Consider the following 18,657-nt stretch of genomic DNA (forward strand, 5'->3'; position numbering starts at 1 on the left):
AAAAAAAAAAAAAAAAGTCTCACCCCGCCCCTCTTCTTCCCTTCCCCTCCTAAAAATCTGGTAAGGCAGGAATAATTATTGTGACTCCGTTTCGTCTGAAATGTAGCAAATGATGTAAGATATTTTGTTTTTTGGGCTGCCGGTATCTGTGTTAACAGGGTCCGGGCAGTACTTGGTCAGAACTCGCCGTGACATGATAATTAGGCTCCCCGGACATACTTTATACGGTATCTGCGTAGTACCAAAAGTCTGAGGCCGGGCTCCAAAGCCCGTCATTGCCAACCTGTTCGACAACCTATCCTTGTAGGAATGGAAGAGTTCCCCTCCTTCCCCCAAGGATACTCGCATACCATACACGTACCGGTTTCTTGCTTGTTCTTCAAAGTACACACACGTGTCAACCCGGCGTCTCGCCGTGTCTTGGTCTCCGACCGCAAAGCCATGGCTGGGCCTCTTGGCAGTGCCCGCCCTCGCGCTGTCACTCCAAAAAAGCGACAATATTTCCGTCACTATTTTGTTCGCGACTCGGTTCCTCTGTTCCTCGGTGCGTATGATGCGTGATAAATTCCCGGGAGGGCCGGACATTTGTATACCAACTATTCGCGTTACTTTACTTTTCAACTTCTTTATCCCCAGGTATGAAGGTGTTGCATTTGCAAGCCAAGCTAGCTACAGGTACCTTGACCCGTTTAGTTTGTAGCAGTCTCATGAAATACCCACTGGGGTACGATACACTGCGGAGCAGTGTTGAAGCAGATCTGAAGATGCACATTTTTTGTTGGCCAACCAAACATCTCCAGCGGCAGAAGCAAAGGCAAAATGACCTCATCCCGGTAATGGTGGTTAAGTCTAGATCGGGCTAGCGCCATGAGATTCTCCCGCCAGCAGGACGGAGTACGATCGGTAGCGTGCTTGGCGTTTTGTTTCCGTTCGCTCCCCTGGAATTTTCGGCGGCACAGCCACAACTCGTGTTGGCCATTCAAATGCCATGCTCAGAACCCCTGCAACTGTTTGAGAGCCAACTCTCCAACACGAGACTTCCTTGTCGTGCCGCCGTTTGCTGTGGAGGTTACCCGCATCCTCAATCCCCCCACTCGCTTTCAACCAACTTCGCTCGTTCCAGCCCTTCCTCCCTTCGCAAACCAACTGCTTCAGTCGTCCATCTTGCAACTTTACCTTAGCGGCCCCGACAACATCTTGTGCGCAACTGTCGGCAGGTATCTCTCGGTCGCCGTCGCTCGTTCTTCGTCCCCACCTTTTTTTTCCGCAACTCGAAGGCCCGGTCAACCCGAACCTGGAAGCTCAGTCCCGTTTGACTATCCGGATCAAACCCAACAGCGCGCTAATCGATATCGCTCCTGAACCGCGATCGATATCGAGAGCCTGCATTTACGTGCGAGCTAGGATGACGTTCTGAATTCTAGAATCCGGTTACGCCATCAGTTTTCCCCACAGATCTAGCGCCGGCGCACTTGAATACAAACCTTTGGGCTACAATTACCACCAGGCCCCTGGCGGGCCGTACCGACCACGATGCGCCTCATACCGACCAGCCCGCTCATCCTCCTCTCCTCCCTCGCGACCGCGGTCCTCCCTGCAAATGCCGAATATGTCCTTCGATCAACTTCGCTCGCGGCATGCCAGGAAGATTCGGGGTTCACGGCGAGCCTGTTCGATGTCGTCTTCACCCCGGATAATCTCACGGCCTCGGTCAACATGATCGCGACGTCGTCGATCGAAGGCCATGTCATCTTTGACATTTCCATCTGGGCATATGGATATCCCATCATCCACACAATCCTCGACCCTTGTAACGCCAACCTCCCCGGCCTGTGCCCCATGACATCCGGCAAGATGGGCAACCCATTCAACCTCCCGGTTACGAGAGACGCCATCCAGCAGATTCCTTCCATCGCATACACATTTCCCGACCTCGACGCGACCGTTCAGGTGTTCATCAACAGGACCGATGGAGATCAGGCTGGGGAGAGTGTTGCCTGCCTGGAAGCGAACATCTCTAATGGAATGACGGGTAAGTCGGAGGTTCGGGCGAGGGAGAGGCCGAGGTTGTTCAGCTGACAACTGCCCCTCGTACAGTGGATCTCATCGGCGTGAAATGGGCATCTGCGGGCGTGGCCATCCTGGCTATCATCTCCTCTGCCATCATCAATGGGCTGGGCTACTCGAACGCCGCCTCGCATATCGCCTCCAACGCTCTTTCGCTGTTCGGCTACTTCCAAGCGCAGGCCATGCTCGGTCTCTGTGCTGTGCCGCTTCCTCCTGTCGTCAAGTCGTGGACCCAGGATTTCCAGTGGAGCATGGGCATCATCAGGGTCGGCTTCATCCAGGACATCCTGACATGGTATCAGCGGTCCACCGGCGGCACGGCATCCACCATCCTCGACACCCTTCATACCGTGTCGGTGCAGGTCGAGAAGGTCAAGCGTTCCGTGCCAGTGGTGGATTCAGCCGTCAGCCTCGTTCGGCGGTCGGCCAACACCATCGTCAAGCGGGCGATCGAGACGTCGTATGGAAGCTACATTGTCTACGGCATCCAACGAGTCGCATTCCGGGCCGGCATTGAGACGACCAATCTCTTCCTCACAAGCTTGACCTTCTTCTACATCTTTATGATCTTCGCGGCTTTGTGCGTGGTGTTGTTCAAGGGACTCTGCGAGTTGCTTGCAAGGATGAATCTCCTCAAGAGCGACACTTTCTCCGAGTTCCGCGCCGGGTGGATGACCGTCCTCAAGGGTATGCATATAGCCCGCCTATCCCCGCCAACGGTTTTTCTTTTTTTTTTTTTTCTCGTCCTCCTTTTCAACTAACACATCGTAGGCGTCCTTTACAGATGGCTGCTCATTGGCTTTCCCCAGATTGCCATCCTTTGTTTGTGGGAGTTTACGCAGAACGACTCGCCCGCGGCTATGGTGTTGGCCGTCTTCTTCTTCTTTGGTAGCCTTATCACTCTTGGTTATGCTGCTTACAGGGTGATCCGTATTGCCCGCCGCTCGGTCGCTCTCCACCGGAACCCGGCGTACATTCTCTTCTCTGACGCTCACGCGCTCAACAAATGGGGCTTCTTATACGTCCAGTTCCGCGCTTCGGCATACTACTACATCGTGCCCCTCCTCGTTTACACCCTAGTCAAGGCCATGTTCATCGCCTTCTCCCAGCGTGCCGGCACAGTCCAGGCCGTAGCCTTCATCATCCTCGAGGCGGCGGCTCTGATCTCGGCCTCAGTCTTGCGGCCATGGATGGACAAGAGTACCAACTCGTTCAACATTGCCATATGTGCCATCAACTTCATCAACGCCATCTTCTTGTTTATCTTCACCGACGTGTTCGGGTTGCCGAGGCTGGTGATTGGCGTGGTGGGTGTCGTTCTCTGGATCGTCAACGCCGCCTTCGCGCTCATCCTCCTCTTGATGCTCATCGTCACAACCGGCATCGTGATCTTCCACAACAACCCCGACACGCGGTACCAGTTCATGAACGACGACCGCACGTCCTTCATGAAGTCGCAAACGCACCTCACCACGGCGAACGAGCTCGACGCGTTGGGTGCCACGGCCCGCGGCGACGGCAAGCTGTTGAAGAGGACTGACCTGGACGACGACGAGTCGGCCGTGTCGAGCTCGGGCAACGTGGCCCCTCCTCGTGCCGGGTCGCCGCATTCCGGGCCGTACTCGAACCGGGATTCCCTAAGGGACTCGGCGCGGAACTCGATGCGGAGCTCGTACCGGGCGCCGGTCGACCCCGTGTCGGGCGCCTACGCGCCCGAGCCGCAGAACCTGCGAAACCGCGCGAGCGGCAGCATGCGGGCGCCCAGCCCGTATGGCGCGTCGGCGTCGTCAACCAACCTGTCGGGGAACCACTCCCAAGGCGGGGGAGCACAGGCGGGCCCTAAGCCAACCGGGCCAAAGTAAGTTCGGTTCCCCCTCCCCTGTTCGACTGTCCGGGCGGGGCAGTCCGGGCTCCTGGTGTCTAATCTAATATGAAGCAGTTCGTGGCAGCGAGGCGCCGGCTACGAATAAGCGAATCATTTTATGAGTTTCTTTATTTTTTTTGTTTCTCTCTCACTGTTTTCCTTTTCCGTCATCATCAATATTTGTGGCCGCTGAGGCGCTCTTCCCTTGTGGTTATCATCTACTTCACCGGGCAGTCTTCCCGAGTCTATCCTCGTCTGCCCGTGAATTTACCCACCTCCCACAGTCTCTCTATATTTCGTATATAGGTCCTTTTATTCTGGGTGCTAGGTTTTGGCATTGGGCTATTGAGGTTTTCTCATTACCTGCTGGGGTATCTTCTGGGCGAAAGGGGCACACTTGTCATTCTGGGAAATTGGTGCCCGCGGCTGTCGGAAACAGGATGTAGATGGATACAGCGGTCTCGGTGGGAACAAATATACAAAGTCCATTGAAAAGATTTGACCAAGGAGTAGAGGTGAAGTCACTGGCATGCACAAGTGTGATGCTCCAAGTGTGATCATGCCGATGTGTGATCATGCCGATGCATGCAGACTGTGTGTGTGACATGTCACAAACCCTGCGAACTCTACGGATGAGGAGGGCCTTGCGGCTCCTTTCTTCACCCCTACCGTGATGTGCTTAGTCGTGCGGCTGATCACAAGACTGCTTGCCCATCGCCGCCGAGAGGCTGCGGGCACATTGTTCGAGAGAGGCTTAGGGCCAAGCGGGCCTGCCAAAACCGGGCCTCCGGCTCACCTTCCCTCTCTCTGCTACATGCTTTCCTGTGATCCCATCAACATCCCACACAAAATCATCAAAAGTTCAGAGACCGGGCCCATCAAGATGGACCAGCCGGGAAGCAAGGATGACGTTACCAACCGGGCTCCGGTCGAGTTATGGATGATGATCATCTCGAAGCTCGACCTGGGCGACTTGAACAACCTGTCCCGCGTCGCTCGCAGCTTTTACCATCGCTTTTCCCGGTACCTCGCTACCTGGCATGTCGACAAGCAAACCAAGTTGGGGGCTGACCGCGTCCAATGCCTCAGCGAGCTTTTCATCCACGCGGCAAGGGTTGACTCGACGAAACTGCTGGATACGTTGATGACCAACTACCGGACCGAGCTGGGTCTGGATGGTTTTATCGGCCTCGATGGCTTGGAGGAGACCACCTTTCTCGATTTTGCAATCGCCGCCGACGCTCCAAGGGTGGCGTGTCGCCTGGTCAAGGCTGGATGCGGCTTCGAGTCGTCCTCGTCCTCGCCCGGCCGCCAGTGTCTGGATCAAGACGCCCTTTTCTCCGCGCTTATCGAATGCGGGAGCCCGCGGTTGTCGGCATCATCGCAGAGATGCGTCAACGAGGGCCTGCGCGTTGCCTGCTATCGCGCCATGCCGCGGACGGCGCGGTTCCTTTTGGCCCGAGGCGCCGATGCCAACATCGAGGGGCGCTACTCCGAACCCGTCATCCAACTTGCGCTCAAGAAGCGAGAAGTGTCACGACGCGACGCCGAGTTGCAGCCATTCCTGAGCGACGAGGTCCGCTGGCACCGAGGACGACTCCAGCTGCGGTGGGACCCAGACCGGGACGAGGCAGTAGCCGTCGAGAAGCTGATGGATCAATACGGCCCTTCTCTAGCCATCGCGCTCCCCATGATCAACCTGCTCGAACGCGAGAGAAACGCGTGGTTCCCCATTCTCGATTTGGAAGGCTTGTCGCGCCACGAAGAGCTGTCCATCCCGGTCCAATCGGCGGCCGACGAGGCCCGGAACCGCAACATCGGCCAAACGGTCGCCGCGCTCCTCGACTTTGGCGCAGCCGTCGATGTCCACACACGCTCCGCCGTCCGCGTCCACACATGCACCTACAGGTGTTGGCGCTGGGTCAACTGCGATCACGGCGGCCGAACCCTCCTTCATGTCGCGGCGGCGGAGGGCATCGCCGACGCCATCCCCCATCTCCTCCTAGCCCGCAGCGACCCGCAGGCCACGGACGACGGGGGCAACATCCCTCTCTACACGGCCCTCACGCACGGCAACGTCGACGCCGCCTTCGCCCTGCTGGCGGCGCTGCCCGACGAGCCAGCAAATCCGACCGTCTGCACCGACGAGAGAAGAACGGGGATCGCCGCCGCCACCACCAGCAACACCACGACGACGACTACGACGGCGCTCCACGCGGCAGCGCGCCTGGCCTTCTTCCCCGTCGTGCACGCCCTCCTGGACCGGGGCGCCGACCCGGACGCGACAGATGCGGCCGGCCGCACGCCGCTGCACGAGCTGCTGGGCAACCAGGACGTGACGCGGCCGTGGTGGATCCTGGCGACGCTCGAGGTGCTGCTGGAGCGCGGGGCGAACGTCCACCTGCGCTCCCGCTCCCGCTCCCGCTCCCGCTCGCGCGGCGGCGACGGCAATGGCGACGAAGACGGGCAGCCCGGCACCGCGGTTATGGGGGTGTGTGTGCGGAAGGGCAAGAAGAAGAAGAAGGGCAGAAAGGAAGGCAGGGCAAATCGCGGCGGGCCCGGCCTCGGTATGGAGGGCGCCGGTGCGGGTGTCGGGGTCGGTGTTGGTGTTGGTGTTGGTGTCACCCCTTACGAGATGGGCTTGGCGCACCCGCTGCCTGCCGTGCGCGGGCGGTTCGCCTGGCGGGGGCGACCGCCGGCTTACATGGTGGTACCGTCGGGCCCGTCGATCGAGGAGGTGCGGCGGGAGCTGGCGGAGAGGAAGGTCGGGAGGAGCAGGAAGTTCATGGACGAGTGGGGCAGGCGGTACGATGCGGTGGCCGACTCGGCGGCGTTTCCCTCGCTGGGGACCGCCGGCGGCAGCACCGTCGGCGGGGCAGCAGCCAGCGCGGGAATGGCGATGAGGTTGGGGAATCCGTGGTCGAGTGATGGCGGCGGCGGCGGCGGCGGCGGCGGGCGGTCTGCAACCATGGGCGTTTGGGCGTCGAAGGGCAAGAATAAAACCAACAGCGGCAGACAGGCCGACGAGCCGTTTCCTGCGCTCGGCGACAGCTCGAGCTCCCCGATCGGTGGGCGTGAGTCAACGTCGTCCCAGAGGAACAAGGTCCAAAAACCGGTGAAGCCTGCTGGCGTCTCAGATGGGGGAATGAGTTGGGCCGCCGTGACTGCAGGTGGCAGGCCGGGAAGAGAGAAGAGAGCAGAGGAGCGGAGGCCCCGGGGAGCGAAGCGGGCAAGCCTCGATCTCGTGCGAGACGCAGAACAGAGATACTGGCGGACGTAGAGCAGGCCACGGGGCGAGCGGTGTCCCCAGCGGTAGAGATAGCCGTGGGGGTTCGAGGTCTAAACCGGGGTCGAAAGCGTGTTTCACCTAATGCTCTACACTATATTATAGTAGCTATACGCGACGCTGGCCTAACCGGCGTCGGCGTGCTTTGCTAAGTGCAAGCCAGGACAGGCATCTATTTCCAACAACAGTATAACACCGCCGTTCTAGAAATAGATTGATATAACCTTTGCCAAAGACAGGTGTATCTGATAAGAGGTGTAAAAGTGTCGAGCAGAATGGTGGTGGTGCAACCATAGAAAACCGACAGTTAAATAGCTGCCAATCTACCCTAAATCTAATAAAAAAAATATTGTGCGTATCAGTCTCCTCGATCAAACATTTTCGTTATCCTAGCCTTCAAACCCACACTAATATCCAATTCCGCTCTAAAATCAGCAGCCCCTTCTCTTAAATGCATATTATCTCTACCACCGCACGCCAAGGAATACGACGGAAGAACACCCATTCCATCCTCCGCCGCTCTGCTTCTCGTTTCGCTGTTTTTCCAACCGCTATATACCGAAATGTAGGGGCTGCGTACCTGGCTGTACCAGTCCAAATGTGCGTCACCCTTTGGTTTCGGGCGAAAACTCCTCTCCCGGGTATAGTCCGGGCTTGGGACTTCTCGTCCTCAACACGGAAAAAAAAGGTAAGGATTGCCCATCATATTACTGTTTGCGGAGAGTGAAGTAAGTAATGAAAGGTTGCAGGAGGCGTGAAGTATTGGCAGTAGGCATTCTCGAAATCCATTCGTTACTGGCCTGTCGCCCGTCTTAAAAACTGGTTGTCAATGGCCTAGCGAATGATAAAATGAACTGTCGTGTTGCTCGCTTTACAGAGTGTGTTTTCCATACAGAGTAACTTAGTTAATTGATGGTCAGTGCACCAGACAAGCTCCAGCACTCAGGCCCAGATAACTACCCACTGGCCCTTGTTTCTCCACGTGCCGGGCCCATGTAACTGATGTGGAGAACAAAGAAATGATGCGCAAGTTCGGCATTGCAATCGCGGTCGCATCGGCTTTGACGAGTTGCTTTCTCTCATTCACTCTTCGCACAAGAATAACCGACCCGGCGCTTGCGCCCCCGTGCTTGGGTCGCTCAGACTGAGATCCGTGTTGCGCGCAAATGCATCGCAACGAGGCCTCAGCCTCAATGGGCACCTTACTTACCTACGGTTCCCGTGTTGCGAACATCGCACAAAGGCGATGCTCAAGTGCGCAGGAACGCGGATTTAGCCTCGCGTGCGACTGCCGATCACCAAGCAGGGTGTCTCGCCACTGCACCCGAAGAGCAGCAGCCCATCTTCGGTATACTGTACATCCGTACTGTATAGGATATGCAGTCACAGGTCGATCGGGTCGACCATTTCCTCATTTATCATATTGATTCATTCATTCAATCGGCATTAAACGCAATGCGTCGCACGGAACACACAGAATGGGGAAAGCCCGTTGCGACCTCAAAACAGTTGATCTCGAAACATCCGAGTGTTTGAGCAATCCCCGATTGGGGTTAAGCGCCTGTCGCCCTGATAACCAACACCCAGGTGGCCATGCAGCCAAGCGGCGTGATCGGTTGCCATCCCAGCACTGGCGTTTTTACGGATGGCACCCTGTGCGGGGGCCTGGTCTCTCTAGTGCAGTCAAGTTGGCCCTCTTGAACCGGGCCTTACCCCCCCGTAGAGTGATGATGAGCCTGACATCCTTTTATTCTCAGCGCCCCCCCCCCCCCCCTTCTCAGCAGGAAGGAAGGCTTTGGGAAGGTGTTCTCTTTCTCTTGCTTCGCCCTTCCGCGTCCGCTCGTTACTTTTGCATCACTTGGTTTTACATCAGTCCTTACTTTAAATCCCTTAAACAAACAGGAGAAGTTGATTCTCGTCAACCACACACGAAAATATAGTCTCATGGTGATGTGAGATCCCTACGCTCCGGATTCGCTTCCTGGTGGAGGAATTGGACGGGACCATGCAGATGGCAGACGGCCGGGAACGACCACCATCAGGAGGTAGTCAATGGAGAGGTGGCGGCGGCGGCGGCGGAGGACGTAACGGTGGAGGAGGACGCAATGGCGGCGGAGGACATCACGGCGGAGGAGGACGTAATGGCGGAGGATATAACGGCGGCGGTGGACGAAACGGCGGCGGAGGACGTAATGGCGGCGGCCGCGGCGGCGGTGGACGAAACGGTAAGCCGTGGTGGTGTTACTACTCGCCCCAAGCTTGCTCATCAAACAATGGCCCAGGTCCGGGGGGCGCCTGGCCGCCAAACCAGACGAGCACAACGCCCATCAACAAGCCGCCGGCAACCAGCACGCCCAAGACAACTGCGCCGCGGCCGCCGACGACCACGCCCCCAGCCGAGACGCGACCTCCTGCTGCGCCGCCGGCTAACACACAATCCCCGAAACCTGTACCACCACCCGAATCTCATCATGCCCCGCATACAACCTCCCCGTCGCCGACGACCCGGCCACCAGCGCCTCCCGCAGCCGGGACCGGCCGGCCGGACGACACAGATACGGCATCTCCCACTTCCGCGGCGGCGCAGCCCAGCGCCACCGGCGAGCGCGATGGCCCCGGAAACGGCTCGGGGACCGGCACGGGGAAGAATGGGCCCGGGGGCGCGGGCCCGACGAACGGCCCGGCCGGTGGCAATGACCTTGGCGCCGGAAACGGGGAATCGTCCTCTCAGACCGGGCTGCCTTCTACAGCCGACCCTTCGCGGTCGGGCGGCGGATCCGGGAATGGTGGCGGGATTGGAGCCGGCAACTCGGGAGGGAGTGCCGGGACTGGTGGCGGTGGCCTTCCCCCGGGTGCGATCGCCGGGATAGTGGGTGAGTGTGCCAAAGACGACGGAATCCCTAGGCGCTTGTCTCGTCAAATTAGTTATGGCGGTCTTGGGATGGCTCGTGGCTGACTCCGATGTTCCGATGGCAGTGGGACTACTTGTTCTCCTCGCGCTCCTCGCCTTGCTTCTCTACAGATTCAGGAGAGCGCCGTTCGTGCAGCGCTTGTTGGCGCCCTTCGGCAAATCCCCCGGCGGACCGGGCGCTTTCCACCGGATGAACACTCAGGGAGCAGATGCCTCGTATAAGAATCTACTGAGTCCAGGATTAGGGCCAGCTGCAGCAACAGCAGGTGCGGGAGCAGCAGCAGGGGGTATGGCCGCCGCCGCCGCCGCCGCCAACCGCCACTCCGCGACGACAAGCGCAGGACAGCAGTCTTCACAGCCTCCAATGCGCCAGACGAACCGCCTAGACCCGCTTCTCATTCCTGCTGCCGCGGCCGCGCGGGACAGCAACCGGGTATCCGTCTTCAGGGACGACTCGGCCCCGAGCAGTGCTTTCACCCCGTCGCCCGTGACCCCCACATCACCAGGCATGCTGTCCCCGGGCGCGGTCGCCGCCTCGCGCCCAGTAGAGCAACCGCCAGACCCCCGGATCGTCCCCGCCGCCGACGCCCGGCTAAGCCGGGGCAGCATCAGCAGCATCAGCACCGGCAGCGCAATAAGCGCCGCCTTGTCCCCCGGCCAGATGGCCTGGCCTATGCCACCCGGCACGCCGCCCGCCATCCGCCACCCAGACGGGCCCCAGTACGTCACCTTCCAGAAGACGGGCGAGACGGTGGTGCGCATCAACCAGACCCCGCGCAGCAGCCGCAGGTCGAGTGGGTACTACTACTAACCGCGACGCCTGTGGGCCGCCGCGCGGTTACTATAATGCGCGCCTTGAACGGTCCCCGAATACCCGTGTACTTGTTATCATTTCCGCACTGCTACATGTACTGCGTGTACATATACTTTCCTTACATCAATGCTTACCACGCCCTTGTTTCAGGGCGTGCGTGGGTGACTTTCTGCGAAAGTTCTCCTTGATTTACCTCAGGAATCGCTGTTGCAGGTTTGGGGTGTTCTGTTCGGCTAGGGGTCGAAAAAAGTCAAGTTAAAGATCGATGAAGACCTACGGAGTATGGATTGAATGAAACGCCGAGAACCTTGCTCTGTTTCTCTCTCTGTCGCAACCAGGCTGTGATTCGCTACCATCAACAGAGTTGTTTCCCTAATGCCGCATTTTCCATGGCAGCCAGATCTCTAGGTTTCGCTTCTCTCCGTAGTCACGTGATACTTTACCTTTGCCACGCCCTCGACCCTCGTACACCTTCCCCACATTACCTCACCAAAGGGCCCGCAGCCCCTGACAACACCAGCTGAAAAAGTAAACAAAGTGGGGCAGCTGCCGCATCACTGGCCTGGTTCCTTCGGTACTGCGTAATACTAGTACCTGATTCTTAAACCTCGGCCATCCAAGGCGCAACGCAGACACATCCACAGCAGTTCGAACGGACCGCATACATAACCACCGACGACAACAAGTATGGCATCCGCGGCGCCAGACAAGGAGAAGGACAAGTCCAAGGTGCACAAGCTGTCGCTCAAAGGAAGCGCAAAGCTTGTCGCCGAGTTTGTGAGTTCCCCAGCGAATCAGACGTTGAAGGCTGCACTTTGGCGTCGCCATTGCTGACCCATCGTTTCCGCCACCCTAGTTCCAATACTCGATCCATACGATCCTGTACGGCCTGCCAAAAAAAAAAGACTTCGAACTCGAGTTTTTGCCCGCCCTTACTAACCTCGTGCTGCTGTAGCTTCCAGCGAGGCGTTTACCCCGCCGAGGACTTCACGGCCGTCAAGAAGTATGGCCTCAACATGCTGGTCTCGTCCGACGACCAAGTGCGAGCCTACATCAAGAAGATCATGACCCAGCTCGACAAGTGGATGATAGCAGGCAAGGTTCAGAAGCTCGTCATCGTCATCACCGACAAGGACACAGGCGAGCACGTCGAGCGCTGGCAATTCGACGTACGTCTCTTGACTCCCTGACCTCGGCTTTCCCTTTCCCCCAGCGACCACTCCCCCTGTTCTCTCTCCTTTCTTTTCTTGCCGAGATCGATCCTCAATTCTGCCAAATCTCAACAAAAAGCTGACTCGAGTCGTCGACTGACCCGCGCGCGTTCCAGGTACAAATACTCGGCAAGCCCAGCAAATCCTCAAAGTCCAAATCCAAATCGTCATCATCATCATCATCATCACAACCACAAGGCACAACCGACCAAGAAAACGCGGCCGCCTCCGGGCCCGGGAAACAACAACAACAACCAAACCAGAACCCGGAACCCTCCCGCGACAAGACCGAGGCCGAGATCCAGGCCGAGATCGCCGCCCTGTTCCGCCAGATCACCGCCTCCGTCACCTTCCTGCCCCAGCTGCAGGGGGACTGCACCTTCAACGTGCTCGTCTACGCCGACGCCTCGAGCGAGGTGCCCGTCGAGTGGGGCGACAGCGACGCCAAGGAGATTGTCAACGGCGAGCGCGTCCAGCTGCGCGGCTTCAGCACCCAGAACCACCGCGTCGACACCCTCGTCAGCTATCGGCTGGTGGATTGAAGCACATTCAAGACTGGTCACATCAAAATGAGAGCGCGAGGGGAAGGGAACACAAAGAAGGAGGATTGGTCTTTTGCTTTTGCTTTTTTCCCTCATCTGAATGGACGCATAATGATTTTTGCTCTCTTCATCCGGGATTGGCAGGGAGTTGTGGAGTTGGAGTGGAAGGACAGGAAAGGAAACAGGCTCAACAAGCGGTGGATAATCGGACGAATATCACGGGCTTTTTTTTGTTTGTTTGTTTTCTTCTTTTCTCTCGCCACCCTCCGTCCATAAGTGGTCATCCCTCTCCGCGGGGTTGTACTGCACCGTCCAGGCAATTGTCATGTCAACACACCCCACAAACTCCGCCCCCCCCCCCCCCCCAAAAACAACATACGCACGTCCCCGTCACCGGGTACACTCAAACTCGCCGGAAGAAGTAGACATACGCAAATTTCTTCATCTCCTCCACATCCACCACCTTGACCACCTTCTCGTCATTGAAGAGCACCCACGACGTCTCGTCACCGAGCTTCTTGCGGATGAAGGCCACGTAGTGTCTAAATGCCATGTCAGCGTTATTTCGAACACGGAACAGAACACGTTAAAGAGGGATGGTCCAGCGTACCCGGTGTGAATGCTCGTTCCCTTGTGGCACACAATGGACTGCAGTTGGAAGTTGGCCGGCAGCGTGCTGCTACCTGCCTCGACCGCGCCCTTCTTCGCACCCTCCCCGCCGTCACCGGCCGCCTCCTCGATCTCGCCCGAGTCGTCGGGGTGGCTGAACAGCCACTCGATCGCCCGCTCAACGTCACCGTTGGTTTCCTTGAGCGCCTTGGTCGCGCGCGGCCCGCCCAGCCCCATCGACTCGAGCATGGCGAGCTTCTCCGGGTCGGGCGTGTATCCGGCGTTGCCACTACCCCCGAGATCGAGGGGGGTGTCGATGTCCGGATCATCCACGTGGCCGAACAGCCACTCCATCGCCGCATTCGCGTCCGCATTTCCTGTTGCGTGCAGCGCCTTTTCGCACCGGACCCTTGGGAATCCCATGCCTTCCAGCATGGCGAGCGCTTCCTGGTTCGGCACAAACGCCGGCACGTTGCTCGTGGCCGGCTCCTCCGGCAACAATTCCTCGTCGGGCTGCTGTCCCTTGGAGAGATACGGATCCAGAGGAAAGGGTTCTTCTGCAACCAGAACCGGCACGTCCACCTTGACGGGGACCCAGTTCACCACGGCCATCTTGCGCGCATTGACAACCAGCACCTCTGGAAAGGTCTTGAAGAGCTGCCGCTTGCTGAAACCGTCCCTGCTCCCGCACGCCGAGCATGTCAACTCGACCGTCTCGGGAGCCGTCAGGGTATCGAGACACTCCTTGAAGTTGACCGGCTTGTACTTGGGTTCTTGGCCCTCCTCCGCCGGGAGCTTCTCGAGCGGCACGTCGATGAAGATGCTGTCCTGCTCCGTGCTGCTGTACCGCACCTTCTTGCAACCCAGGCACTGCAGCCGCTGCTCCATCACGAAGCGCATGGCCCGTGTGGGGTCGCCGAGTCCAGCCGGGTGCTGGGACCTGGTGATGAGTTTGACGAGGTGCTGGAGAAGCTCAAAGGCGTCTTGCTGCCGCATGGTTGAGAACTCGGCGTGCCCGCGGCCGATGAGGTGTTTTAGCATGGATGGCTGAAGACCCTTCTGATGCGGGACCTCGGGAGAGTGCTCCGAAGCAATCACGTCCGAATCCGGCTTGGAGTACCGACCAGAGAGCAGGCCGTCCCCGATCTTGCGCAGCTGAGTCTCCAGGTCCTGGGCAGGATTTAGCACGTCTGGGGGGGACTCAACGCCACCACCGTACCGTTGCCGGAAGGACGGCATGTCAAAGAGGCACTGGAGGATGCTGGCGAGGTAGCAGCTGTTACCAAGGTTCTTGAGACCTGTCAGGCCGGGTCCGAAGAGCGGGGTCAACTCTTTGCCATCGTCTGTTGTCATGGAGAACTCCCACCGTAGGTTCTGCTCGATCTGCATCTCGGTCAAGCTCTTTTCCGTCTTCTGCCGCTCGGCCAGGATGATGCCCCAGTTGGCGAGATGGGCACCCAGGTTATCATCTATCCGCTCTTCATCGCAAGCATAACAGTACACGTCGGCGGTCCCCTCGGGCGTGATCGAACCCAGCTTGACGGCCACTCCGTGTGAGGACTCCTTAGAGTGAGCGAGGGCATGCGAATTTCCGCCCACTCCGCCAAACTGCGCCCGCCCGCAACCAAGGTTGCCACACTCGAGGCAAAGCCAGAGATTCTGGTTCAAGTCGCAGTTGGAGCAGTGGCCTAGGTCCTGTGACTCGATTTGCCGGGGCGGTTCTTGCTGCAGCGTAAGAATGTGTTCACAGGTGGTCAGCTCCTGCTCCCACGCCTTGACCTCCTCTTTCCGCGAAAATGTATTGGCCTTCATGATAGCGTCCACCGTCGCAGCGATCGTGGGGTCACTCTTGTCGATGTCGTCGATCCCGCACTCGAGGCACTTGACCTTCAGCGCCGTGTCGTAGCGGTCGGCTTCAGTCTCGGCGGCAATGGCAAGCTTGGACATCTTCGGCGGGGGCTCGTCCCTGACAACCATCTTCCGCGTGCGGCGGATGTTGAGGACTAGGGGATGTTTCCGGGCGCTGCTGTGTAGCTTTGCATGGTTGCGGTCACCTGCGCAGCCGCCGTTGAAGCACTTGAGGCATACATCAAGCCCAGCGGGATCATCCTGATCTTGTCAACCTAGGCCAACTTCAAGATACGACGGCGGAAAAACGCACGATGGAATCGAAGCACTGGGTGCAGTCCTCGCGGTACACCGAATCGGCGGGTGTCGGCTTGGCCAGGTCTGAGGAGCCGTCAGTTCCGCAGAGGCATAAGCAAAGAGCAGAGAAACCTACTGGCCGGTCCGACGTGCGAGCAAACCATCATGAATTGTCAGGGCTGTGTTTGCTCCGGAAACTCGAAGGGTACTTTCGGATTTGAGAGTATCGAAGCTGGATCTAGTGGTCTGAACCTGCACCTTCAAGGTCGTAGCACAAGCTTACTGGTGTTGGTGGGGACGACCTTGGAAGCTGGCAGGAGCTGAGACGCGGGGCAAAGACAGGCAACAGCCCCGCGATGATGCAGCTCCTTGTCGCGGGCAAGAGTTGGCAGCCTGGCAATTCCCATGCCGCAGTCCACGCGCACTGTGTGACCTGTCTCGCACGGAGGAAGTCAGCAGGTACTGCATCAACAGAGTACCTTACTACATTCCTGGTGCTTTACAGACTACCCACATTACGAAAGTAGCTCCCTAATAAACACCTGTGCACCAACTCCTCCAGGTTCATTTTGGAATATACTCGAGCTCTTTCCAACTACTCTGCCTATATATCTATCATGAACCAAGACCGCACCGTACGTACCACTGGATGAAGGAATACATGCGCATGGCAAACGAGTTCTCTCAAACGTAGAGAGTTCTGGTAAGATTCTTTGTGGGCTGTGGCGTGCCTTATTAGGTAATCCGTAACTGCAGCTAGTTATACCCCACTGAGAGAGCTGTGGCGAATTCCAAATCCATTGCAGCTCGGTTTCCGTTATCAATCAATCTTATCTCCGCGGACGCTCTGCACTAGCCGACGTCGGCATGGCGCTCGCGTGCCAAGCTCGACCGAGCAATTGCCGCGACTGTCCGTGGCTAACTGAAAGTGGTGGAATTCACACTGAAAACGACCCACTTTTGCTAAGCGGTCCGGCTCAAACCCCGAGCGGGAAATCGCCCCTAGCAATCGTCATGATCAAGTCCCGCATCCTCTGGAACTTTTTGGCACTTTGCTCTCTTCCCCAATCTAGCAAACAACGCCCAACATACAAAATCTGATATTGCCATCCAAGATCGACTCGCACATCACGATTCCTACATATTCTCCCTCGCACGGCATCACAGAATACACAGCACCTGAAAATGTTCTCGAGAACGGTCCGCGCGGTGTCACGTCGAGCTCTGGCAACCTCGGTCCGGCCACTCGCCGCCCCGGCGCCCCGACAGATTGCGCCCTTGGTCGCTCAACCACAAAAACGCCAATACCACGAGAAGGTCCTCGATCGTACGTCGCCGCCTCCTCATCTGCGCTCGGTCGCTCCTGCTAGCTGAATAGCGATTGGAACTGGTTGGCTAACATTCGCCATAACAGACTACTCGCGCCCGCGCAACGTCGGCACATTAGACAAGACGGATAAGTCGGTGGGCGAGGGCCTGGTGGGCGCGCCAGCCGTAAGTTACAAAACCGACCCCAGGTTTCTGGTGCGAGGCTAACTCGGCGATACCGGTAGTGTGGCGATGTGATGCGGCTCCATATTAAGGTCGACCCAGAGACAAAGGTCATCAGCGATGTGCGGTTCAAGACGTTTGGTTGCGGCTCCGCAATGTAAGGACGCATTTTCTCATCATGCAGGGTTCTGTGCGGATGCTGACCTTGAAATTCAGCGCTTCCTCGAGCTACCTCACAGAGTTGGTCCGCGGCATGACCCTTGATCAGGCCTCAAAAGTGAAGAACACCGAGATTGCCAAGGAGCTGGTATGTCACACTTAGCCCCCCAGTCTCTTCCAACGATAGGCTAACGTGTATATTTCTCAGTGCCTGCCGCCGGTCAAGCTCCATTGCAGTATGCTTGCTGAGGATGCCATCAAGTCGGCGATCAACAACTACTACAAGAAGAACCCCGACGCCAGGCCTACCAACCTCGCCGGGAGGGAAGCCAAGCTCGAGTCAGCGGCGGCATGAGCCGTGGGTGAGGATGGGACTGGAGGTTGTTCACACAGTAACAGGTGGTTAAGGAGCGGTGGAAACGGCATTTCTAAGTGTCGTTGAAGTATCATCGAGGTTTTCTGAATCTGGTATGGAATTTGGTGAGGGCCTGTATCAACTTGTAGCGGAGTTTTGGGGAGTTCTGGCTTGGTGTGTGTGCAATGGACAGTCACCCCGCTTGCTGTCGACAGAGGTAGCCGTTCAATTGACGGGGTTGCCAGATTGTGTATGTGCCATGAAGTCCAGAGGTGTGACATACCACCATGCATACAGGTAGTGGGCACCTGCAATCTGGAAGAGTCATTGTTTAAGTTTCCTGGTACTTTGCGAGGAGGCAAGCACTGTTATGTTCGGCAAGACGGTTGCCTGCCGGCTTCGCCGCGAAGAGGGACAAATCCTATATGTGGAGTGACACTGTTGCGTTTTTCTGAAATGAAAGAAGAACGAACATATATCAAGCTGACTTCTACAGGGCACAAGCACATACAACCATACCTACCAGAAAATACGGGATCCCGTCCGCTCTCCCATAGTCAAGCTGGTAAGGGCAAGCTTAAGTAGGGGAGAGCTTGAAACGCTGGAAAACGGCGTCAACGCCGCCGTCGACTGTTAGGATGACCGTCTCTTGCTGTGCCTATTTCATGGCTACGGCCCAGCCGCTTTAAAAAGAGAAAAAAAAAAATACGCCGCAGCACCTTCCTCGATTCCATCTAGAACGTCTAAAATCTCAATCTTATAAAGCCGAATCTACAAATTTTGCATTAGTCAAGGGTTACGAAGGAAAATGCCTCGTAGACACGGTCTTGTCATGAACGAACCCGCCAGTTTGTACGATCGTAACGAACGATAGCGAAGAGCGGACGAAGACGACGAGTTGTTCTCCAGCGCTCAGTTCGATGATACGCGGGAGGTGAGCTGCAAAGTTCAAGAGCAAATTCGTGCGTCGTAGTCCATGCGGGCGTAAGTATTAGCTAGGATGTATTGGTTTACTATCCTAGGTACTGATACGGATTGGTAGGTTCATCGAGACCTACAAAAAGAGGGACGTTGACTAGCTATAGATTGCCCTATGCCGGGACGACGTCAAAGCGAAGAATGCTATACGATCTTACTTCCGCGATTATGTCGAAAACTTACGGACCTCCCGCCTGAGCCTTGGGGAAGAAGAGTATAAGACTG

At 57.4% G+C, this 18,657-nt stretch overlaps 6 protein-coding genes across 6 annotated transcripts; 5 read left to right on the forward strand and 1 right to left on the reverse strand.

The window, feature by feature from the left end:
• Positions 1-1,533: 1,533 nt before the first annotated feature.
• On the forward strand, positions 1,534-4,037 carry P884DRAFT_303858 (uncharacterized protein; the record flags this gene model as incomplete). Its single annotated transcript, XM_069445059.1, has 4 exons — positions 1,534-2,032; positions 2,098-2,754; positions 2,839-3,925; positions 4,007-4,037. The coding sequence occupies 4 exons, from the start codon at positions 1,534-1,536 to the stop codon at positions 4,035-4,037; spliced, it is 2,274 nt and encodes a 757-aa protein (XP_069293222.1).
• A 777-nt stretch (positions 4,038-4,814) lies between these two features.
• On the forward strand, positions 4,815-7,369 carry P884DRAFT_273619 (ankyrin repeat-containing domain protein; the record flags this gene model as incomplete). The annotated part of the gene is made up of 2 exons (XM_069442608.1): positions 4,815-7,005; positions 7,326-7,369. The coding sequence occupies 2 exons, from the start codon at positions 4,815-4,817 to the stop codon at positions 7,367-7,369; spliced, it is 2,235 nt and encodes a 744-aa protein (XP_069293223.1).
• A 1,712-nt stretch (positions 7,370-9,081) lies between these two features.
• P884DRAFT_252766 (uncharacterized protein) lies at positions 9,082-11,324 on the forward strand. Its single transcript, XM_069440746.1, has 2 exons — positions 9,082-10,090; positions 10,194-11,324. Exons 1-2 carry the CDS (start codon positions 9,223-9,225, stop codon positions 10,937-10,939), a joined length of 1,614 nt encoding a protein of 537 aa, XP_069293224.1. The 5' UTR covers positions 9,082-9,222; the 3' UTR covers positions 10,940-11,324.
• A 305-nt stretch (positions 11,325-11,629) lies between these two features.
• Positions 11,630-12,695, forward strand: P884DRAFT_303860 (putative mitotic spindle checkpoint component mad2 protein; the record flags this gene model as incomplete). The annotated part of the gene is made up of 4 exons (XM_069445060.1): positions 11,630-11,719; positions 11,799-11,824; positions 11,898-12,111; positions 12,270-12,695. The coding sequence occupies 4 exons, from the start codon at positions 11,630-11,632 to the stop codon at positions 12,693-12,695; spliced, it is 756 nt and encodes a 251-aa protein (XP_069293225.1).
• A 363-nt stretch (positions 12,696-13,058) lies between these two features.
• P884DRAFT_333111 (uncharacterized protein) lies at positions 13,059-15,740 on the reverse strand. The gene is made up of 4 exons (XM_069445834.1): positions 15,586-15,740; positions 15,466-15,533; positions 13,306-15,413; positions 13,059-13,237 (listed from the first exon to the last, which is right to left on the reverse strand). The coding sequence occupies exons 1-4, from the start codon at positions 15,614-15,616 to the stop codon at positions 13,099-13,101; spliced, it is 2,346 nt and encodes a 781-aa protein (XP_069293226.1). The 5' UTR covers positions 15,617-15,740; the 3' UTR covers positions 13,059-13,098.
• Positions 15,741-16,634: 894 nt separating this feature from the next.
• On the forward strand, positions 16,635-17,454 carry P884DRAFT_213243 (NifU-like N terminal domain-containing protein; the record flags this gene model as incomplete). The annotated part of the gene is made up of 5 exons (XM_069439204.1): positions 16,635-16,776; positions 16,864-16,943; positions 17,003-17,097; positions 17,157-17,247; positions 17,308-17,454. The coding sequence occupies 5 exons, from the start codon at positions 16,635-16,637 to the stop codon at positions 17,452-17,454; spliced, it is 555 nt and encodes a 184-aa protein (XP_069293227.1).
• Positions 17,455-18,657: the final 1,203 nt, after the last annotated feature.

The sequence above is a fragment of the Thermothelomyces heterothallicus genome (assembly GCF_042370625.1).
Source record: "Thermothelomyces heterothallicus CBS 202.75 unplaced genomic scaffold P884_scaffold_48, whole genome shotgun sequence".
NCBI lineage: Eukaryota > Fungi > Ascomycota > Sordariomycetes > Sordariales > Chaetomiaceae > Thermothelomyces > Thermothelomyces heterothallicus.